Source organism: Eleginops maclovinus, chromosome 2 (genome assembly GCF_036324505.1).
Source record: "Eleginops maclovinus isolate JMC-PN-2008 ecotype Puerto Natales chromosome 2, JC_Emac_rtc_rv5, whole genome shotgun sequence".
NCBI classification, from domain to species: Eukaryota; Metazoa; Chordata; class Actinopteri; order Perciformes; family Eleginopidae; genus Eleginops; species Eleginops maclovinus.
The window spans coordinates 26,059,592-26,080,305 of NC_086350.1; the positions used below are offsets into that span (position 1 = coordinate 26,059,592).

At 39.3% G+C, this 20,714-nt stretch overlaps 1 protein-coding gene across 1 annotated transcript; it reads left to right on the forward strand.

The window, feature by feature from the left end:
- The first annotated feature begins 255 nt into the window (after positions 1–255).
- On the forward strand, positions 256–20,713 carry anpeplb (alanyl (membrane) aminopeptidase-like b). Its single transcript, XM_063901883.1, has 20 exons — positions 256–1,420; positions 3,411–3,553; positions 3,663–3,799; positions 4,245–4,365; positions 5,616–5,770; positions 5,860–5,973; positions 6,112–6,255; positions 6,991–7,056; positions 8,128–8,193; positions 8,309–8,457; positions 9,594–9,673; positions 9,912–10,045; positions 11,194–11,249; positions 11,361–11,508; positions 11,684–11,772; positions 12,115–12,225; positions 13,453–13,620; positions 13,753–13,893; positions 18,661–18,724; positions 19,828–20,713. The coding sequence occupies exons 1-20, from the start codon at positions 813–815 to the stop codon at positions 19,969–19,971; spliced, it is 2,838 nt and encodes a 945-aa protein (XP_063757953.1). The 5' UTR covers positions 256–812; the 3' UTR covers positions 19,972–20,713.
- The last annotated feature ends 1 nt before the right edge of the window (position 20,714 follows it).

Below are 20,714 nucleotides of genomic sequence, written 5' to 3' on the forward strand. Positions count from 1 at the left end.
TGTGTGTGTGTGTGTGTGTGTGTGTGTGTGTGTGTGTGTGTGTGTGTGTGTGTGTGTGTGTGTGTGTGTGTGTGTGTGTGTGTGTGTGTGTGTGTGTGTGTGTGTGTGTGGACATGGTGGTTGTGACCTCCTGAGGTTTGGCTTTTCTAGCTAATTTCCTAAACGCCTTTCTATCCTCCTCCTCTTTCCCCCCCTTCTCTTATACAACCTCTTCTGCTCTCCTCCCTTCACAGGCTTCTCCTTTCTTGGTCAGGATCCCCGTTCACATGCATCTTTATTGAAGCCATCATCTGACCCCTGTGCATTGCGATTTTTACCTGAGCATCTGAGGAACCATAACTGCAACCTGAACCTCTGAACACCTTCCATAACCCAAGCCTCTTCTGAAGGATTATTGCTCACCAGAAGCTCACGTTTTCCATTCAGGCGTGTGATTATTGTGATCGTAGTGAGGGAATGTTTGATGAGTGCAGTTTGACGATAAAGTGTTCTCTGAGGTTTACCTAACCCCTGTATTAGTGGCAAGACCTCAGAAACCACCTCCAGATGTTTGAGAGCACTATCTGACCGATTATTTACAACAGGGCCGGCGAACATCGCCCTCTTCACACGGACGGCTTACTCTTTGCTCCTTTGGCAATGCCCGAGTTAATGCTTAATCTAAGTACAAAGTCTTAATTGCTAGAGCCAAGCCCAGTTTACGGGAAGGAGGTTACTTGGATGTGAACAGATCACTGCAGACCAGAGACACGCAAGCTGAGGGACTCATCGGAATCATCTCTTCCTGACAAGCACCTTCAGGACGGATCACCATGTCCAAAAACTCCTTAGTCTCCAAGGCTTTCGCCGCCGCCTTCGCCGTCCTGACTATCTCCTCCATCGCCGGCATTGTCACCATGGTCATTTTGTACAAAACCCAGATCTCCACAATGAATCCTACGCCCCGACCAACTTTCCCTTCCACCACCACAGGTTTACCGCCCGTCATGCGGCTTCCGAAGAACCTCGTACCGGAGAGATACAAGGTCTTGCTCTGGCCTCACTTCTACACCAGGATTATCGAAGAGGTCAACGTCACCAGCCCCAACCAGACTGCACTCTTCACTGGAAACACCACCGTTTTCTTTCATTGTGTTCAGAGCACAAGCACCATCTACCTCCACAGCCAGGATCTGGAGGTTTTTGGTGGAAGCGTTGTGAACATAGACAAAAATGAAAGGATCCCCGTTATTCAAACGGTGAACCACAAAGATCAAACTGACTTCCTGGAGATCCAGTTGGATAATGCTTTGGAGACGGGAGGGAACTACAGTTTGTATCTGGCTTTCAGTGGAGAACTATCAGACAATCTTTTGGGGATGTATAGCAGCACATATGAAGAAGATACCCCAGGTCATGAAGACGACAGAGATATTGATAGGTGGGTGCAAAGAGTTCAAAACATTTGAGTGTGTGTGTGAAGAATTAGTGAGAATAGCTTCCAACTTTCTGATGGTATACTTGTTGTTTTGCCAAGTTTTACCCAAGGAAACCATTATTTATCAAATTCTAGAATTCCAAAATGCTTTACTTCGTGACTTCAGGATACACACAGATAGGGTAATGGATTAGGGCCACAGGTTAAAAAAAAATGCAGATCTGACAAAAAGTTACTTACTTATAGTTCTGAATTCTGAGGTCAGAAAAAATGAAGATTTATTTATTTTAGATTTCTGGGATTAAACAAACTAATCAGATTTTTTCAGATTTTTATCCGAGAACTAAAAAGGTTTCACATGAGGCCATAATCCACACAGCTTTATTGCTACTGTTTCACAGAAACTGAAAGAACCTATGTTGAGCAGTAAGCTTTTTATCTGACACCCACTAAAGTTCTGTGTTATAAATCCCCCTTCTTTTAGACAGAATATGTCGGTCTATGACTTCCTCACCATCATTGTCTTTTACTTAGCTACCCTAAAATGTAATCATGAACTCCTTGCTTACTGATGAACCAATTATTTTACTGTTCCAATTACTCAACACTGAAACATAATTGTACTTACAGTAACTTCTTTAGGCAAACATCCTTTACTCCCACAAGCCACATCTTCTATATTCAACACATTTAGAAACATTGAGACATTAAAGAGGTTAAAGAAGCATTTCGCTTTAATTCTGGAGGTTTTCTTTTATGTTGGCAAAATCAAACGTTCTCCACAGAATGTAGTGACATCATACTAATATCAACTCTCCATTATTTACTGTTCTGTCAGGAAAGATTAAATAAGATACACTAATCTAAAATCCAATGTAAAAACAAATGTATAGTTGCCGGGTGCAATTTGTAAAGTATATGCAATATAATGTGTAAAAGAAAACGGAAAGTGTAGTACAGAAGAGGATTAGGTTCACATGTGGAATGTTATTGAGATCGGACTGAAAGTTCTGAGAAAAAAAAGTCAGAACTCGCTTTTTTTTTTGTTTTGTTCGGATCTCAGAAAGTGATTCCCATGTGGCTCTAATGCTCTTCCACAGTAAAGTATGACTTTGAGCTTCATGAAGATATTTAACATTTTTCAGATACAAGTACAGAGGTCTTTTGCTTTAGAAAGTAACAATATTTTGTCTGTTATTAATCTGTAAAATAACTAATAACCGAGGCTGTGAAATAAATGTAATGGAGTTGAAAGTTGATTCTGGCTTCTAAAATGTAGAGTAGAAGTAACGGTAAAGTAAAAGTACCCCAAACTTGTACTTCAGTACAATACTTGAGAATATGTGGTGAGGGTATGTTCCACCACAGTATATGTGGTTTCAGACAAACAGAATCAATTGTGTTTTCATCTAGTTATTGTACTTACATTTCTAAATCAAATAATTGGTAGTGGGCTCTTAGATGTTGCTCGGTTGCCCTGGGCTTTTCGTATTTCAGTCCTTAAAGTGTGTATGATTTTTTTCCATTTCACTGACATTCCAAAAAAAAGGAAGTGTCCCCTTAAGAAGATAATTAATGGATAAAACACGTTTAAATATTTCCCTCTTCGAATGTCTTAAAATAAAAAGATTCTGTTTAGTTTTAGGAAAAAGGATTAAGTTTGGACTAATGTGCTGCTACAATTCTACACACTTGACAAAGTCCACTCACCAGAGATTTAGAATTTGGCATTGGCAGATTTTTGTTTGTAGTTATTCTCAACAAATCAAGTATTGTCATGGCTTGTGCCAAACTCACAATCTACCTGTTACGTAGAGGACACACAATGAGGCTGTATCCTCCAGTATTTAAAAGACACAAATGTGAGTTACTGCTTTTAAACGTTCCGATTCAATGTAATCTATTATGTGTTTTTTATGATATCAAAATTGTGTCCTCATTAACTTCCTGCATTGTGTACCTGACAATACACTGTCTTTCTTTGTATTTATAGATTCCTTGTTGCAACCGCAATGGAACCAACATATGCCAGGAGGGTATTTCCTTGTTTCGATGAGCCAGATTTCAAGGCAGAGTTCGAGGTGACAATAATCCACAGGAAGCACACGAGGGCTCTAGCGAATGGCATAAATACAGGTACAAAAAAAGCTGCCACAATGCAAAACCATAATATAGTACCCAGTTCTCTTAAAAATGATCCAATATATCTTCCTAATACTGGTCTTCTTTGTTTCTTCTCTCTCAGACGGCTCCAATATTATAGACAACGAGTGGCTTTCCACAGCTTTTCAGCCAACACCGTTAATGTCAACATACCTGTTTGCCTTCACGGTTTCAGAGTTTACAGCAACCCCTTCCTCAGGTGGCCGTGTGGAAATCAATGTATGTGTACTGTAGTTTTAAGATTAATCATATGTCTTTAGTCTCGGTATGGAGTTGATACTTGCTTCCATCACTTTCAGATCAGGTTATGATATATGGTGGGGAATTTGGTTCATTTAAATAACCATAGGTACTGACTAAGCAATTTCTCCAAGCTGAGAGATAGATTCTGTTTCATTTCCACAGCAAACTTACTTTTTTCTTTTTCTCAAAACACTTGAAAATCTATTCTAAAGTCAAAATGGTCCAGACATGTTTTCAATGTCATATCAAAATAATACTCAGAACCATGAAACCAAAACTGTATCCAATAACTGAATCATTTTCAGGTTTAATGGCTTAGTTTTTTACACGTCATTCCCACACTTTGTGTTTTATTTCAAATTATGAATATGTAAAAGTACAAAACCAAAATATCTTCTGTGCTTTGTGTTTGCCCATACAGACATATGCTCGTCCTGAGGCCACTCAAGCAGGGCACACTAAATATGCAGCGGAAATCACAAGAAAGATTCTCGATTTCTTCGAGGCACGTTTTGGCATTGCATATCCACAGAAAAAGCTAGGTAAGTCTTTGTCTAAGCAGGAAGAACATGTATACTCTGTCTTACTTCTGTATCATTTGATATTAGTATACAGTAGCAGGACCATACCCCAACAATATGTCATTTAAAGATTTAATGAAGGAGGGTTAGGGATAGAATGAATGGACGTATGGGAGGGGGGTAAAGGTGACTTTCATGAGGCTGGTTTGGGACTGCGTACTATGTACTGAAGTCAGGGCAGTGGGAGACTCATGGTGGGGGTTCTGACCCCAAGAAATTACCTAAAATTACCCATCTGGAAAAGTATGCACATGGGGTAAAGGAAGGGATGATGGGATGAAAAGGTCAATTGGTGTGGGGGATGAAGGAAGTTAGGGAAGAAGGGATGAAGAGTTAAATGTGTGAAGGGATGAAGAGTTCAATGTGTGAAGGGATGAAGGGATGTGGGCTAGGATGAGGGGTGTGACAGATGACGGGATGTAGGGTTCAATTTGTGAAGGGATTTGGGATAGGATGAGGGATTTTGGGGGATGAAGGGATGAATAGTTCAATTTATGAAGGGGTGAAGGGGTGTAGGTTAGGAGGAGGGGCATGAGGGTTGAAAGGATGTAGGGTTCAATTTGTGAAGAGATGAAGGGATGCGGGTTAGGTTGAAGGAATGAGTGGAGTAAGGGATGAAAGGAGGAAGAGGTCTACAGGTAGAAGGATAAAGGGATCTGGCTAAGGATGCGGTGAAAAGCTTCATGGGAAAGCTGTCAAAGATCTTCAGCCTCAGTTCCACCCTCCATCACTCTTTAGGCGATCATCATCCACCAACATCTCCAAACTTTTATTGTCCATTAGACCCACCCAGAAATGATCAATAAACTACTGGCCCCAGCTATTTTGGGGGGCAGAGAGTGCCTTTATTGATAGTGGCTCTGTCTTTTAACAGATCATGCACTACTTTTTTGTTTGGGAAAGAATTGTGTTATCCACTGTAAGAAATTCGGATAAAAATAAAGCTGACATGCAATATATCCTGGCTTATGTGGGCACAGCCAGTAAGGAACCACCACAAGCAGAGAAAGTCAATATAATCGTTATAGCACACATGAGGAATTGGTTGCTTCAAACCACTACATTTACCACCAACACTGATCACATAAAAGGTTCAATTCAAACTTCCTCAATTTTCATATCACCTCCAGAGAGACTGTCCTTTTCTGATGAAAACTCACTTTTAGATAGATATCATCTCAATGCTATTCATGTTTCTGTGATTCCTACAGATCAGATTGCACTGCCAGACTCACAATCACTAGGAATGGAAAACTTGGGGCTGATCACGTACCTGGAGTGGGGGCTGCTCTATGAGGAGGGAGTGTCTTCTCTGCTTCACAAGGAAGAGATCGCCCTTCTCATTGCACATGAACTGGCACACCAGGTTTGAGGAAGCAACTCTTCGTCAACTCTGGTCAATAATTAAAAGAGCAATATGAATGACTCTAACTTTGCACACCTTTTTGTCGACAGTGGTTTGGGAATCTGGTGACGATGAAATGGTGGAATGATATTTGGCTGAATGAGGGCTTTGCCACCTACATGTCAATCTTTGCAGTGGACGCTGTTGAGCCTGATTTTCAATCAGTAAGTTCAGACCAAACATTCCCCTCTTTATTATGAGGCTTATGGTACTTAAGAAAGTGTGATGCAATGAGGCAACACAAACACCTCTTCATGTCTTCATGTAGTAATGCAGCATGTCTCTCTTGTCATTTTCCCCAGAGAGAAGTATATATCCTGGATAACCTCCACTCTGCGTTTGAGGCGGATGCTCTGGCCTCTTCTTGTCCCCTCAGCACTTCGCAGGAAGATGTTCAGACGAATTCCCAGATCACTGGGGTGTTTAATACTATAACCTACAGTAAGGTAGAGACACCAAATATCAATGAATGCATCCTGCATAAGGAATCTTGGCCGTACGTAGGATTTCATAAATACCAAGGTCGAAAATCAAGCTAATAATCTCAAATCTAGATAAGTGCATTTTAAGATAATGTATTTGGAATGGCAAACATTAAATTACATTGTGATGTAAAATCATTTGAATAAGTAATACATGAGACTCAGGCTCAATAATGTGGACATGCATAAGAGGCTTACATGATCACAACATGTCTGAAAATTAATATTGGCAATGTTAAACTAAAATAAAAGTAAAGAAAATTGATCAATGAACCTTTTAGGCTATTATCTCACAACTTTTATTATATACACCACCAACACATTCCGAGGACCGAACCTCTGTGTCGTCAATGGTGGGTACATCCATGTTTGGGAGTGTAACGCATTCACTTGAGAAAACAATATTTTTCCGTTTTTTTTCAGTCACCTCAAGAAAAGATCTCACATCATTTAGAGTTGGATTTCACATGTCTTGCCCGTCTAGTTGAATCAAGTTTCTTTATGATTTTAGACATTAGGATAAACTCTTGTTTGAAGCCTTTGAAATGCGTTCAAGCTGGCTACAGTGATCCAAAAGCCAATCAGGCAACTGCTAAAAATACTGAATCCCCAGGGAAAAAAAACGGGAAGATTTTTCTTCTCAATTGAGCAGTCCCTTCAGTGTGTACATGTAACTTATATTTGGTGTTCACTCTCTAGGGGGCAGCTGTGCTGGTAATGCTGGCAGACATTGTGGATAAGCCGGTTTTTGACAAGGCAATCAGGGTAAGCAATTCCATTTTTACATTACATGTCACTTGTTATACGCTTTTATCCAAAGCGACTTACATACATTGAATACTGTGAAGCAATTTGTGGTGAAGTAGCCTCGCCCAGGGACACAACGACATGCTGACTGCAGTGTGACGTGAACACTGCTCTCCCCTCCCAAAGATCCGGAAATCAGCGCACTAACTCCCTGCGCCACACCCTCCCCATATTTAATCTCATTCAGTTAGGCTGAAATGCAGCAGTAGTCTTTCTAAATGCCTCTGTGGACTGTGCGACTTCAAGTATGATTTGACACCCTATTCAATATCAAACCATGTGTTGACTGATGAGATTGTCTGTCTCTAGTCTAGACTGTAGACTGTAGACTGTCAGACTAACAGACCAGTATCCTATAATGTTGCGAAGACACTTCCTTTTGGTAATACCAACGTTTGTCATATTACAGGACTTACAACATGAAGTATATACAAAAAAATACAAACTTCAATATCGCATAGACCCGTTATGATGATTTGGATGCAGGGCTCATTTTCTTCAACAAAGTGCAACAAAAACAAACAGAAAACTATAATTAAAAACTGTCAGTGCCTCATGGATTTTGTTTTTGTGTGTATGGAAATGAGCAGTTTCGGCTGGCTATAAAGACTGCAAGATATTGGCTCAAATTGATTTTCAGTTTCAATTAGGGCAATACTTTGGTCCCTACGCCATTACGCCTCTAGTTTAGCTTAGACTTTGCAAAGTCAATGGAAAGTTGCTTCTTTTCCAGCTGGTAACCCAACTGACACTGATTCTTTTCGAGTCATGTAGTCAGTTAGTTTAGTTGATTTGGAAAAACTGTTTAGTTGCTCTGAAGTCTAACATTCCAACATCTGGTTTTGGTTGTTGTTGGTTTTTATTGCAATGTGAAAAGACAAAGAAACCACAAATCCACAATGTTAGACAAACTTCACAACAATGTAGACATACATCATCTTCAACACGTTTGCTGTGGAAAGGTCTTTACTGCGATCTTTTTTAAACTTAACTGTAACCTCTCTTTATGGCGCTGTTTTTCTGTTTTAGAGGTACCTCTCTGACTGGAAGTATAAAAACACGGACCAGAACATCCTCTGGGAATACATACAAAAGGTAAAGTGTTGGATCTAATTAGGTGTTTCCAAATGCAATTGTTTGGTAAATAATTATTGATAAGTCCATGTTATTCATACAATGGAATATTAACTGATTTGGGTCATGTTTGCAGGCAGATGATGAGAATGATGGCAGCACGAATGTTGCCGAGGTGATGGACACCTGGACCAAACAAATTGGCTACCCTCTTATCACCATCAACACTACCAGTGGAGAAGGCTTCCAGAAGCACTTCCTGTTCAATGACTCTGCAGTATCTAGGTATGCGCCAAATGTGTACCCATTTAGATTAAAGCTCCGATAATACTCGTAACATTACAGTTCATTTAAAAATTCGTAGGAAAATAAAGGCAAATTGAGTTAGAATCAGATAATATTTTCGGGGGGATTGTGTGGGAGAGACCTAGATACCACACTATAGGAAAGGAAAAAAAACAAAAGCCTAAAGGGGGCCTCTTTAATGGAAACAATGGAATGACAACGCAAATAAAGGTTTACATTTTTGGTGTACTTTTTTTTGTTTTTCTTAAAGCATGTTGTCATGCATGGGGAGTCCCAAAAGACCTAGCACTGGGCCTTTCATTATTTTTGAAATATGAAGAAATAAAATAACAATTTTTAGTTAAAGGTAATGTAATATAAGATATTCCTAGTATCGATTAGATTTATTGGATTTTTGTCAACACTCAACACCAGTGCAAAGGAATCCTGGTAATTTAGATGGTGCTATCATTTATTGGCGTGATTACTTGAATCTTGCAAACTCTGGAAACTGGGTGGAAAATGTGAACAACTGCTGTAATGTGGTCTCTCCAAAATAACAACTACCTCCTTCAGAATTGGAATTTTACATCTTGAGTGTGAGTTCCCATTTTGAAAAAGATTTGAGAAGATATTTTACAGTTACTATCTTTTCAAAGGCCAAAGTGAAGTCACTCAAAAATGTCTTACTTCCTTAAACTCAGGGCTATGTGTCTGTTTTGGTTGGCAAATACAGTTACTCGATCAGTTGCACCTTATCTACCAACCTTTTTTTCTCTGTCAGGTCTGATTGAAATCCCTGCAACAGATGGCCATGTAGAGCGTTTGGAAACGATGTTTTCTAACAATGTGCTCAATGACACTGCCTGCTGAAACCCAGAATAATTGAAAAAGACATGGTTTTAAGTTGCATTGGCTTTACTCCGAACAGCTCTGGATTCTTGCATGTTAGAAGTGCAGAGAACTGCTTATTGTACAGGATATTTGATTTCATGCAGCCTTTACAGGTCATCTTAAAAAGCTTCTTTCTATGTTGCCTTTCAACCCTTCATTGCTCACTGCATAGACATTGAAGAACCCTTTCCTAGACTCTAAGCATCCTAATTGTTTTTGTCTTTTGCTTTCTGTCCATTTAGTCTTTCGTGGTATGTCCCGATCAAAGTCATGAAAGAAACAAATCAGATTTCTTCGATCATGTTGAAACCCGGCGACTCAGGTAACAAGATGTAAAACACAGAGCCTTGGAGTAAACATGTTGTTTCTCCTAAAACCCCATTTTTAACAGTTTTGTTTGCATTTTGGACAAACAAACCATTGATGTCATTGTGTGTATAACATTGGGCCCACAGAGGAGTAAATATATAATACAAATGGTCCTTGATCACTTTTTGTCTAGTTTTTAAGATGTATTCATACTGTTCCATTGATCATTTATGTTATTGCTTTTTGAACAGGAAACAAAGACGCATTTCTTTCTACTAAAGGAGAGTGGATTCTGGTAAACGTCAACTGTACTGGATACTACAGAGTCAACTACAACCCAGAGAACTGGGAGCGCCTCCTGACTCAGTTGCAGACAGACCCAAGTGTGAGTACTGCGCCAAACAATGAGTTCCAGCACTGGGGCATTCATAGTTCCTAAAGGATACATTGAAATTATTTTTTAGGATTCCCAGTTTTCATCTAGCACAACCAGCGTGTCAAATGTAATCAGGTTAGGGTTAGGGTTTGTGCATTTTTATCTCATAGCTAAAGTTATTGCTTTCCATCCTGTTTGGAACCTGTTTGGAACATGAATATCTATTACCATATCTTCTGTGCCAATCCATCTATTAGGTGTTCCAATATTTTGCTGAATAAGAGCTGACCTGTTGGCGGTTAATAATGGACATTTAGGGCATCAATACAATCAATATGAATCATCATCTGGGGAACATGAATGTCTACGAAATATCATGGCAATGTATCAGACAATCTGGATTAACCAACCGACAGTCATTGCATTTAGGCAATTCCATCACAATTTGAATGCAGCTTTACCAGAGAGTGGTGCGGGAATGAGTCCTGAAACCTGGAGATTACTATAATTAGAGCTTATGATACCCTTCTCTTGAAGTATTTTTTTTTTTAAATACTCCACTTGTGAATGTCTGAAGCTTTCATGTGTCAGAGAAACGGTGGGTTCTAACAAGGGGCTAAATGAGAATACTATATGTCATCTCACTGACATGATTCTGCCTTTAGCTTAGTGCTGCTAATGTCATGAGATGTGATCTAGGTCGTTTGGAGCCTCACATTTGCTTCTGGTGATTGCATTTAAGCTTCAAATGTCACAAACTGTTATAAACAGACAGACAATAACCTGCAAGACAAAACTTGTAAGTTTCAAAAACGGTTGTTGGCCACAAACTATTTTTTCTTAATATGTCCAACTGGAAATCCTACTGCTTTTTGTTGAGGGAGCGCTTGCAATGCTTACTTCCGGATCAGCTTAGAAGAATGCACCATCACTGCACCACTATATTGGATTAGTAAGCAGCTTTAGACAGAACTGCTAATACAGGGGCATAGCTTAAATCTAAAGAAAGTAATTCTTTATATCTTTAAAATGGTAAAAAGTTATTGTTTCTTGATCTAATGCAGAATTTTGGTATTTATAAAAATATAACTGATTACAGTTGTAGATCTCTTTATAAACTCAGATGTTAACTGCCCAAAATGTTGCTCTTCTTTTAGCGGATCCCACTGATGAACAGAGGGCAGCTTGTTGACGATGCATTTAACTTGGCCAGGTAATAACTTGGATTCGGATGATCCACACTGCTACAAATCCATCTTTGGGTTTATTAAGGGCAATCTAATATCGGCCTGATCCTACAAAATGTAATCTCTGTATTCTTCAGGGCTAAAGTTGTGGATGTGAATCTGGCGCTGAATTTAACGCGCTTCATTCGGGATGAGACAGAGTTAGTTCCCTGGGAATCAACCATCAGGAACCTCGAGTACTTTGTTCGCATGTTCGATCGATCTGAGGTGTATGGACCAATGCAGGCATGTACTATCAAAACATTATTTTAACTTGTAATAAACCGCATTTAAGAAGCTGGAATCAACAGAGTAGATGTGATTTGTGTCAATGTCCTTCCCTCATCAGGATATAGAGATGTGCCATAAAAGTGTTGTGTGTGTTCCTGTAACTCTGCTCTAAATGTGTCTCTTCCTGTAGATGTACCTCCGTAATCAGGTTGAACCCCTTTACGATTCTTTCAGCAATTACACAGACAACTCCACAGTCCCAACTGGTCACTCCTCACAGTAAGGACAGATGAGTTTTGCTGGTGTCATATAATACTATCACATGTTTTGGATGAAAACCAAAATGACCTGATTGGATGGTTCTTTTGTCTCCATTAAAAGAAATCTCTGAATGTGTGACTGATATTAAAAGATCATTATCATTTAACACCTACTGATAATTTATAATTATAATTCATCCAATGTCAGAAATTCTCTTTAAATAAAACTAAATAATGTACATTAATAAATAACATGTCAAGCTGAATATGAATTTAAATGTATTTTCCACCAAAGCTTTAGTAATAAATATTGTATTTTAACCTGTACACTACTGATATAGAAAATATGCTTTATTCCAAGGACCAACCAGATCAACGCCATAGAGGTGGCATGTTCCAACGGACTCCCGAAATGCATTAAGATGGCTCAAAATAAGTATGCCAACTTGATGATCATCAACTCCACTAACAAGTACGGACAATATGGCATACTTTAACATGACATTTATACTCTAGCTGCCGGCTCATAGGTTCCTATAGTGAACCAAGAAATGTTGAGTTACCCAAAGTTTTATGTTAGAAATGTATAGAACAGTTCCCCATAACATAGAAACTGTAGGATGCTAACTTGCATATGTTGGGCAATTTGTACAGTTAGCATACATTGCAATAATATGCACTAATTTGCATTTGGAGACAATTGTTAAAAAATGGCTTGGCCAATTTGGACTATTTCGGACGATTAAATCAATTCCAGAATTTTTCAGGATAAAAAATGGCAGTTTTTACCAGAAGGTGTCCATATTTTTACTCCTGGTTGGTTGATTTTTAAGAATTTTAGGTTGATTGTAAAGTTTTAGGGGACCCGTTTTTTAGCTATTGTCTGCAAAGGCTAATTAATGGGAATGAACGCAACTTATGCTAATTGAGCAAATTGTCCAACATACGCAGGTAATCATTCGGCAGTTTCTATGTGCTGGGGACCAATACTATGCATTTTTGTCATAAAACATCGGGGGACTCAACATTTCAGGGTTAACACTGCTGGCAACTAGATTATTATACTTCATACTTCTGAAATGATGCTAAACTGGATGACTCTGTTGGTTCTACGGGTCTAACTGTAATAGCTCTCATTCTGTTCTGTTGCTTCACACTGCAGCAATTATTAAGGAAAGGTAAGTGTTGTTATGATCACTTTTTCGTGTTGATTGTTGGTACCTGCTGTTTCCCGTCTGCAGTGTGGTTCTTATATTTAAAGATGGCCTGGGCTGGATGTTAACATACAGTCTTACCCCTAATTCATATACTTTGGCTACCGTGGCGGTCCTTTTCCCACTTGTGTTTGCCAAAACAAAACCCCTGTACCCATCACACTTACTTTATTTGTGTTTTGGAATCCAGCTGCAACTTTAAAGTAAAGACATTGACTTTAAATAAATATGTTCACAAATATCTGAGTACTTATTCCACCACTGCATACATGTACATGCATGGAAGTGTGTTAATACATTTATCAGGCTTGTTGAAAATGAGACAGTCCTGATGTAAGGAAAATAACTGTGTGTGTGTGTGTGTGTGTGTGTGTGTGTGTGTGTGTGTGTGTGTGTGTGTGTGTGTGTGTGTGTGTGTGTGTGCGTGTGTGTGTGCGCGTGCGTGTGCACGTGCGTGCGTGTGTATGTGTGCGTGTGTGATTCAGCATCCACCCTAACCTGCGGTCTGTAATCTACTGCCAAGCTGTGGCTCATGGTGGGAAGGAAGAGTGGGAGTTTGCCTGGGACATGTTTCTGACCTCCTATGACGTTTCCGAGAGAGGCCGACTCCTGAAGGCTCTGTCCTGCACCAAGAAGATCTGGCTGCTCAGCAGGTGATCTTTTTTTTTACCGTGCACATAATACCTTCTTTCTATATGGACGCACCTCTGATAAGGTGAATCCCAAACACACAGTTGTTGTTGTTGTGAGGTGAAGAGTTTGTCTGTGGCTTCCTTATCTTACAGATACCTGGATTACACTTTGGACCCTGACCTGATACGTCTGATGGATGTTTCTTCCGTTATACGCTACGTATCCAAGAATGTGGCCGGGCAGGCGCTGGCCTGGAACTTTATCAGAGCTCACTGGGAATACGTCAGTCAGGGGTAAGGTTATAATGGTTTATTTTTCTGAGTCATGAACAGCTAACAAATTGTGGCGTTGGGATGGACCAATATAGACTTGATGGTTATGTATAAATGTAGCCGTTTCTTATTCAGACAGATTTACAAGAAAATTACAAGTATTTGTGGTTATACCCCAAAACATGCCAGGGTGGAGAAACAAACACAGCATTGATATTTTGAGAACTCGTAGCTCAGACATTCTTTTTATGGTTTCAAGTTCTTTAAAGCTCCATACAACTTTTTATGGGGACAGAACTTCTCACTAAAAGTCACACTCATTAGGCACAATCATGTGAAGTTGACAACAACCAACAGTTGCTGTTGCCTAGCAGCCGCAGAGCAACATTAGCATTTGGTATCATGGTTTAGGTATCTGATATAGTATACAATTCAAATATCCTTCTTATTCTAGCACCCAGCTAACTCTGACATGGCTCCTTAGCTGCTGCATGCTTTACTAGGTTCCTCAGCTAGTTGCTAACTTTGTCTGTTGCTGAGCAGCGAGTGCCGTAAACCCCAAACAAATTAAACATCTGGGAATGAAAGCCAGTGTGATGAAATGTTTTGGATTGTATCACATTATTATGTTGCGTAAAAGGTGTCACTTTCAGTGTGAAACCCAGCCAGAATTAATGATGAGTGATGAAAGAGACAGTTTTATACCACAGGCTATAAGACTGCTGAACTCCTGAGCTCTGTGAATGTCTACTCACATACCTGTTTATAATACATACATACACACATACCTGTTTATAATACATACACACATACCTGTTTATAGTACACATATCTATATATTATACATATCTGCCATATACATCTGTTTATGCGTAATATATGCATCTGTCCATACCTCCTCATTCAACAGTGTAAAGTATTTAAATACTTTCAATGTATTCCACATATGTTTATATTTCACATCCTCAAATCTTTATTGTTGTTATTGTAAATATTCTTCTCTCTTTTTGCACTATTTTATTTATCTTATTTGCACCATGTACAGTGGGGCAAAAAAGTATTTAGTCAGCCACCAATTGTGCAAGTTCTCCCATTTAAAAAGATGAGAGAGGCCTGTCATTTTTATCATAAGTATACCTCAACTATGAGAGACAAAATGAGAAAAAAAAATCCAGGAAATCACATTGTAGGATTTTTAAGAATTCATTGGTAAATTCCTCGGTAAAATAAGTATTTGGTCACCTACAAACAAGCAAGATTTCTGGCTCTCACAGACCTGTAACTTCTTCTTTAAGAGGCTCCTCTGTCCTCCACTCGTTACCTGTATTAATGGCACCTTTTTGAACTCGTTATCAGTATAAAAGACACCTGTCCACAACCTCAAACAGTCATACTCCAAACTCCACTATGGCCAAGACCAAAGAGCTGTCAAAGGAGACCAGAGACAAAATTGTAGACCTGCACCAGGCTGGGAAAACTGAATCTGCAATAGGTAAGCAGCTTGGTGTGAAGAAATCAACTGTGGGAGCAATTATTAGAAAATGGAAGACATACAAGACCACTGCTAATCTCCCTCGATCTGGGGCTCCACGCAAGATCTCACCCCGTGGGGTCAAAATGATCACAAGAACGGTGAGCAAAAATCCCAGAACCACACGGGGGGACCTAGTGAATGACCTGCAGAGAGCTGGGACCAAAGTAACAGAGGCTACAATCAGTAACACACTACGCCACCAGGGACTTAAATCCTGCATTCCAGGCGTGTCCCCCTGCTTAAGCCAGTACATGTCCAGGCCCGTCTGAAGTTTGCTAGAGGGCATTTGGATGATCCAGAAGAGGATTGGGAGAATGTCATATGGTCATATGAAACCAAAATAGAACTTTTTGGTAAAAACTCAAGTCGTCGTGTTTGGAGGAGAAAGAATGCAGAGTTGCATCCAAAGAACACCATACCTACTGTGAAGCATGGGGGTGGAAACATCATGCTTTGGGGCTGTTCTTCTGCAAAGGGACCAGGACGACTGATCCGTGTAAAGGAAAGAATGAATGGGGCCATGTATCGTGAGGTTTTGAGTGGAAACCTCCTTCCATCAGCAAGGGCACTGAAGATGAAGCGTGGCTGGGTCTTTCAGCATGACAATGATCCCAAACACACCGCCAGGGCAACGAAGGAGTGGCTTCGTAAGAAGCATTTCAAGGTCCTGGAGTGGCCTAGCCAGTCTCCAGATCTCAACCCCATAAAAAATCTTTGGAGGGAGTTGAAAGTCCGTGTTGCCCAGTGACAGCCCCAAAACATCAGTGCTTTAGAGGAGATCTGCATGGAGGAATGGGCCAAAAATACCAGCAACAGTGTGTGGAAACCTTGTGAAGACTTACAGAAAACCTTTGACCTCTGTCATTGCCAACAAAGGGTATATAACAAAGTATTGAGATGAACTTTTGTTATTGACCAAATACTTATTTTCCACAATAATTTGAAATTAATTCATTAAAAATCCTACAGTGTGATTTCCTGGATTTTTTTTTCTCATTCTGTCTCTCATAGTTGAGGTATACCTATGATAAAAATGACAGGCCTCTCTCATCTTTTTAAATGGGAGAACTTGCACAATTGGTGGCTGACTAAATACTTTTTTGCCCCACTGTATGTTGAGTTGTTGGAGGAGCATGGGACATAAGATTTTCATTGCCAACATATACGTTGTATATGCTGTGCATATGACCAATAAAACCTTGAAACCTTGAAACCTTGAAACCTGGAAAAGAAGCTTTTCATCACTAGTGTTTGCTTTGCCATGCTTCCAAAAAGAGAATCTAGCTAGCTAACAACCGCATTTGCTACTTCCAGAAAGGGCTCAGCAGCTAGGTGGGATTTGATACAACACATTGCGGGCAAAATGTACACACTGCGCAACTGTACACAGTGTGACAGAGTACTAAGGATCAAGGCTTGGGTTGAGATTGAATTGTCAATTTTGCTAGGGAGGTTCCTGACTGAGTGAAATACCAGGAAGTACCTAAAGTGGCAGCCATGATACAAGCTAATTGTGTTATCAAGATGGTAGGAAAGGATCTTTAGTTCTCCTTTATTATCTACTTCAGCTTTGGGTACACTGGACCATCCTTTATGAAAGGAAAAGAGATAATGCTGTCCAACAATACCATTCGGTCTTTCACTAAAACAACCAATCGTAACAACAAATGCAGATCATCTCAGTTATTCTAAATTGTTCTTTCATCTTTCCTTTACCCTGTGATGTGTTCCACTTTAGGTTAAGAGAAGTGGTTAGGAAAACACATGGGACTTGAATTTTCGACCACAACCACAGCCTGTGTCTAATCCAGAGATGGGTCTAGGAAGCCTAGCTTATCTAGGTTGGGCTGTGGCATTACGTCTTAGCCACATTGATTACAGAGCTAAATGATCGAAACCATGCAGTGGTAATTGCAAGTATAGTGGCAAACCAGGATTCATAGAGCACAAATATAACTCGTCTATCAGTCCAACCCTAAACACAGTGTTGGTCATGAGTTTTTCCTCACAGCTCTTTGTCATGACCTGCTCTCAGGCGTCAGCATTGTCTTTATGGCATTCTGGCAATGAGGAAGCGCCCTACAGTAGGCATAGGTCGAATGGAAGTCCACTGTTTGAATCTTTTTTAGATTCCAAACGACAATAAATAATAAACAGCCGGGGGTTTAAAAACGAGTTGACCAGTGTAAGTACCTTTTGATTCTCGTAGCGCTGCTGTTGTCCTGATGAATTTTCCTTCACATATTTCCTTCAACCAATGACGTTTTCCATTTAGGAGAAAACAAGTGGTTAGGAAAACAGATATGACCTTATACTAGCCTGTGTCTAACCAGAGACGGGTCTAGGAAACTTTTATCCTAATTTAGCTACACTTGGCTCAGGTTGTGCTGTGGCAATAAACCTTAGCAACATAATCAAAACCATGCAATGGTAATTACAAGTATGCTGACAAACCTGGATTCATAGAGCATTGATATAAAAAGTATCTGTTTTATGATGGAAGATTCAAAGAAGAAACTCCACCACCCCATAGCTCTGACTCAGTTGTAGTTTAAAGATCAGCCCCACACCGTACAACTCATCTTTCAATCCAACCCTAAACACAGTGTTTGCTTGCTCGTGCATTTTCCCTCTCAGCTATGTCTCATGACATGCTCCCAGGACTAGGTCGCTGCGTCGGTATTGTCTTTAAAAAGTTCTGCTGGTGACTTTGGGCTCCTCATCACAGAGGTCACTGAAGTGATTAGCGGTCAAGTCACTTGAATAAACAAGCAGTGCCATAAAAGAGTAGAATATATTAAACAGTGGCTTATATAAATCTAGCTCCGACGTCATTAAGTACAAAGGTCTTGTTATTTAATCACTGCTTATCATTATCTCTCCTTCATAAAGTCCCCACTGTGTGTGCCGTTACCAGGAAGCTAAAGATATTGGTATCAAAGTTTATATAGATATAACAGACAGGTACGGTTTTATTTCATGATCAAACAGTGACACCTCAGATGAGGTAAATCAAATGATCAGAATGGTCTCGGACTTCTGATACTTCGACTCATACTGTTTTAGAATGAAAAGTGTGTTAGCTAAAACCAATGCAGTCTCATACAACAGTCCTGCAGTAAAGGCTATCTTTGAGGCTAGGATTTCTGCAGCAACAGTTTGAGATATGTGTCTTAGAGTCTGCATGGGGTTTGTGGTGTTCACTACATGGAAGACGATTGTTAATATTTTGTCCACCCTGTCTCTCCTTCCAGGAATGTGGCAGGACTGATTGAGGTAGTGACCAGCAGGTTCTCCACCCAGTTCGAACTTGGAGAGGTAACTTAGGGATTCTTAAATTGATAATACTGTCATCTAGTGGGAACTCCTCTTTCTAGTCACGCACCGCTAACTGATTCATATCCAATAAATAAGTGGATACACCCTAAAACTTATCAGATGTATCTTTGTCATCTTGAGTTAATGGATGACGGTAAATTCATTGTATCTGTCAGCCAAAACCTCAAACCTCTTACAATGTCATTTTTTAAAGTTTGATTTGAGTTGATTTTGATTTATTTTTCATTTGGGGTCAAGGCTGGATATTTTCTATATTTTTCCAACTACCAACACATGAATGAAAAGTTGACAACACTGATAAGCATTAATACAGTCTAATAGATCTTCTTCCTCCATTGTTGTTAGAAACATCAGTGCACCACACTGTTGCGCTGCTTGTCATGTTCCTTCATTACCAGACAAACTATTCTTAGTTTTTACTCATTCCCCATTTTTTTTTTTTTTTTAACAAACTATATTCAAAATAGGGTTATAATGTATTTTTGGACAACAGTATAACGCTTTGAATTAGGTCCAGTGTGAAGGACGTAGTGACATCATGTTTCAGAATGCAACCAACTGAATACCCCTCCTTTGCTAACAGCTCCCTTTCCAAGTGTGTAGAGAATCTAGAGCAGCCAAAGGTAATGTAAAACAAAAAAAATAAGCTCTAGAGCCAGATGTAAGCTATTGTAGGAGCATTGCCATGCAACAAGATGAACAAAACGGACTCGAGTCGTATTTTGATAATAAAATATCACGGATCAATTATGTGTTCATGACAATAAAGTATAAAATAATGCCAAGCCTTTTACTCTACTATCTGCTACTACTGCTAATTGTAGACTGTATCTCGTATGTGGCTTAGCTTCTATTTTGTTTAAATCTGGGTCTCATACCTACAACAAAAAGTTATTAAGTTAAGTGTCGTTTTTTTGTGAATGAAATGTGTTTCTTTTACCTAACATTACTGTATCATCTGTGTGTGTGTGTGTGTGTGTGTGTGTGTGTGTGTGTGTGTGTGTGTGTGTGTGTGTGTGTGTGTGTGTGTGTGTGTGTGTGTGTGTGTGTGTGTGTGTGTGTGCGTGCGCGTGTGTGAACAGCTCGAGCGTTTTGAGATGGATTATGATCTGGGTCCAGCTTTCAGGACAGTGTACCAGGCCATTGAGCAAACCAGAGTGAACATCCAGTGGATCAGCGAGAACAAAGATGTTGTACTTCATTGGTTTGAAGCAGAAACAGCTTAGTTAATGTTAAAACAACAACACTTAACTTTGAGGGTTTTAGCTCCTAACAGACCACTGGTGCATTTCAGAAACAAGAACAGATCAAGACTTAATCAGGAAAATAATCAGCATACAATTCCCCAGACTGTACAGTGACATCATAAGACTGACACATAGCATAGAACCGACTCTCGTGGAACAAATGTGACACCTAAGTGAAGACACAGCAGTGTTTACAGTATGTATATACGTTATTTATATAGTATATTCAATGCTCACAGTCAAAGTAAGAAGATAATTACTCTACTGTTTGTCATTTTTGCACATGATACTAAAGATGCTTTATTAAAGTTTGTTGTATATCTGAAAGGTTTAATGTTAGATTAAAAAAAAGATAACATTTAGATTCAGACTGTTTTACAGTCTTTGTTTAATTTTGTTAAATTGGGAACTGGATTGAAACATCCAATAGGTATGTTATTCTCCAAAAAACCATGTATTTTGAAGACAAACCGTAGCAGTTAAATTTCCTCTATTTGTTTACAGGATGCATGTGCATTATGTTGTAATCAAAAAACAGCATTATTCCTGTATGATCCTGAAATTGTGTTGTTCAATAAATTACTTAAAATAAACATTGTTTAATTTTAAGTAATTTAATACTGTAGATGTATTTTTTATAATAGATATATTGACTCACTTTATTATCTAATGGATGAAAATGACCATTATAATAATAGGCAATAAAATATTGTTGCAATAAC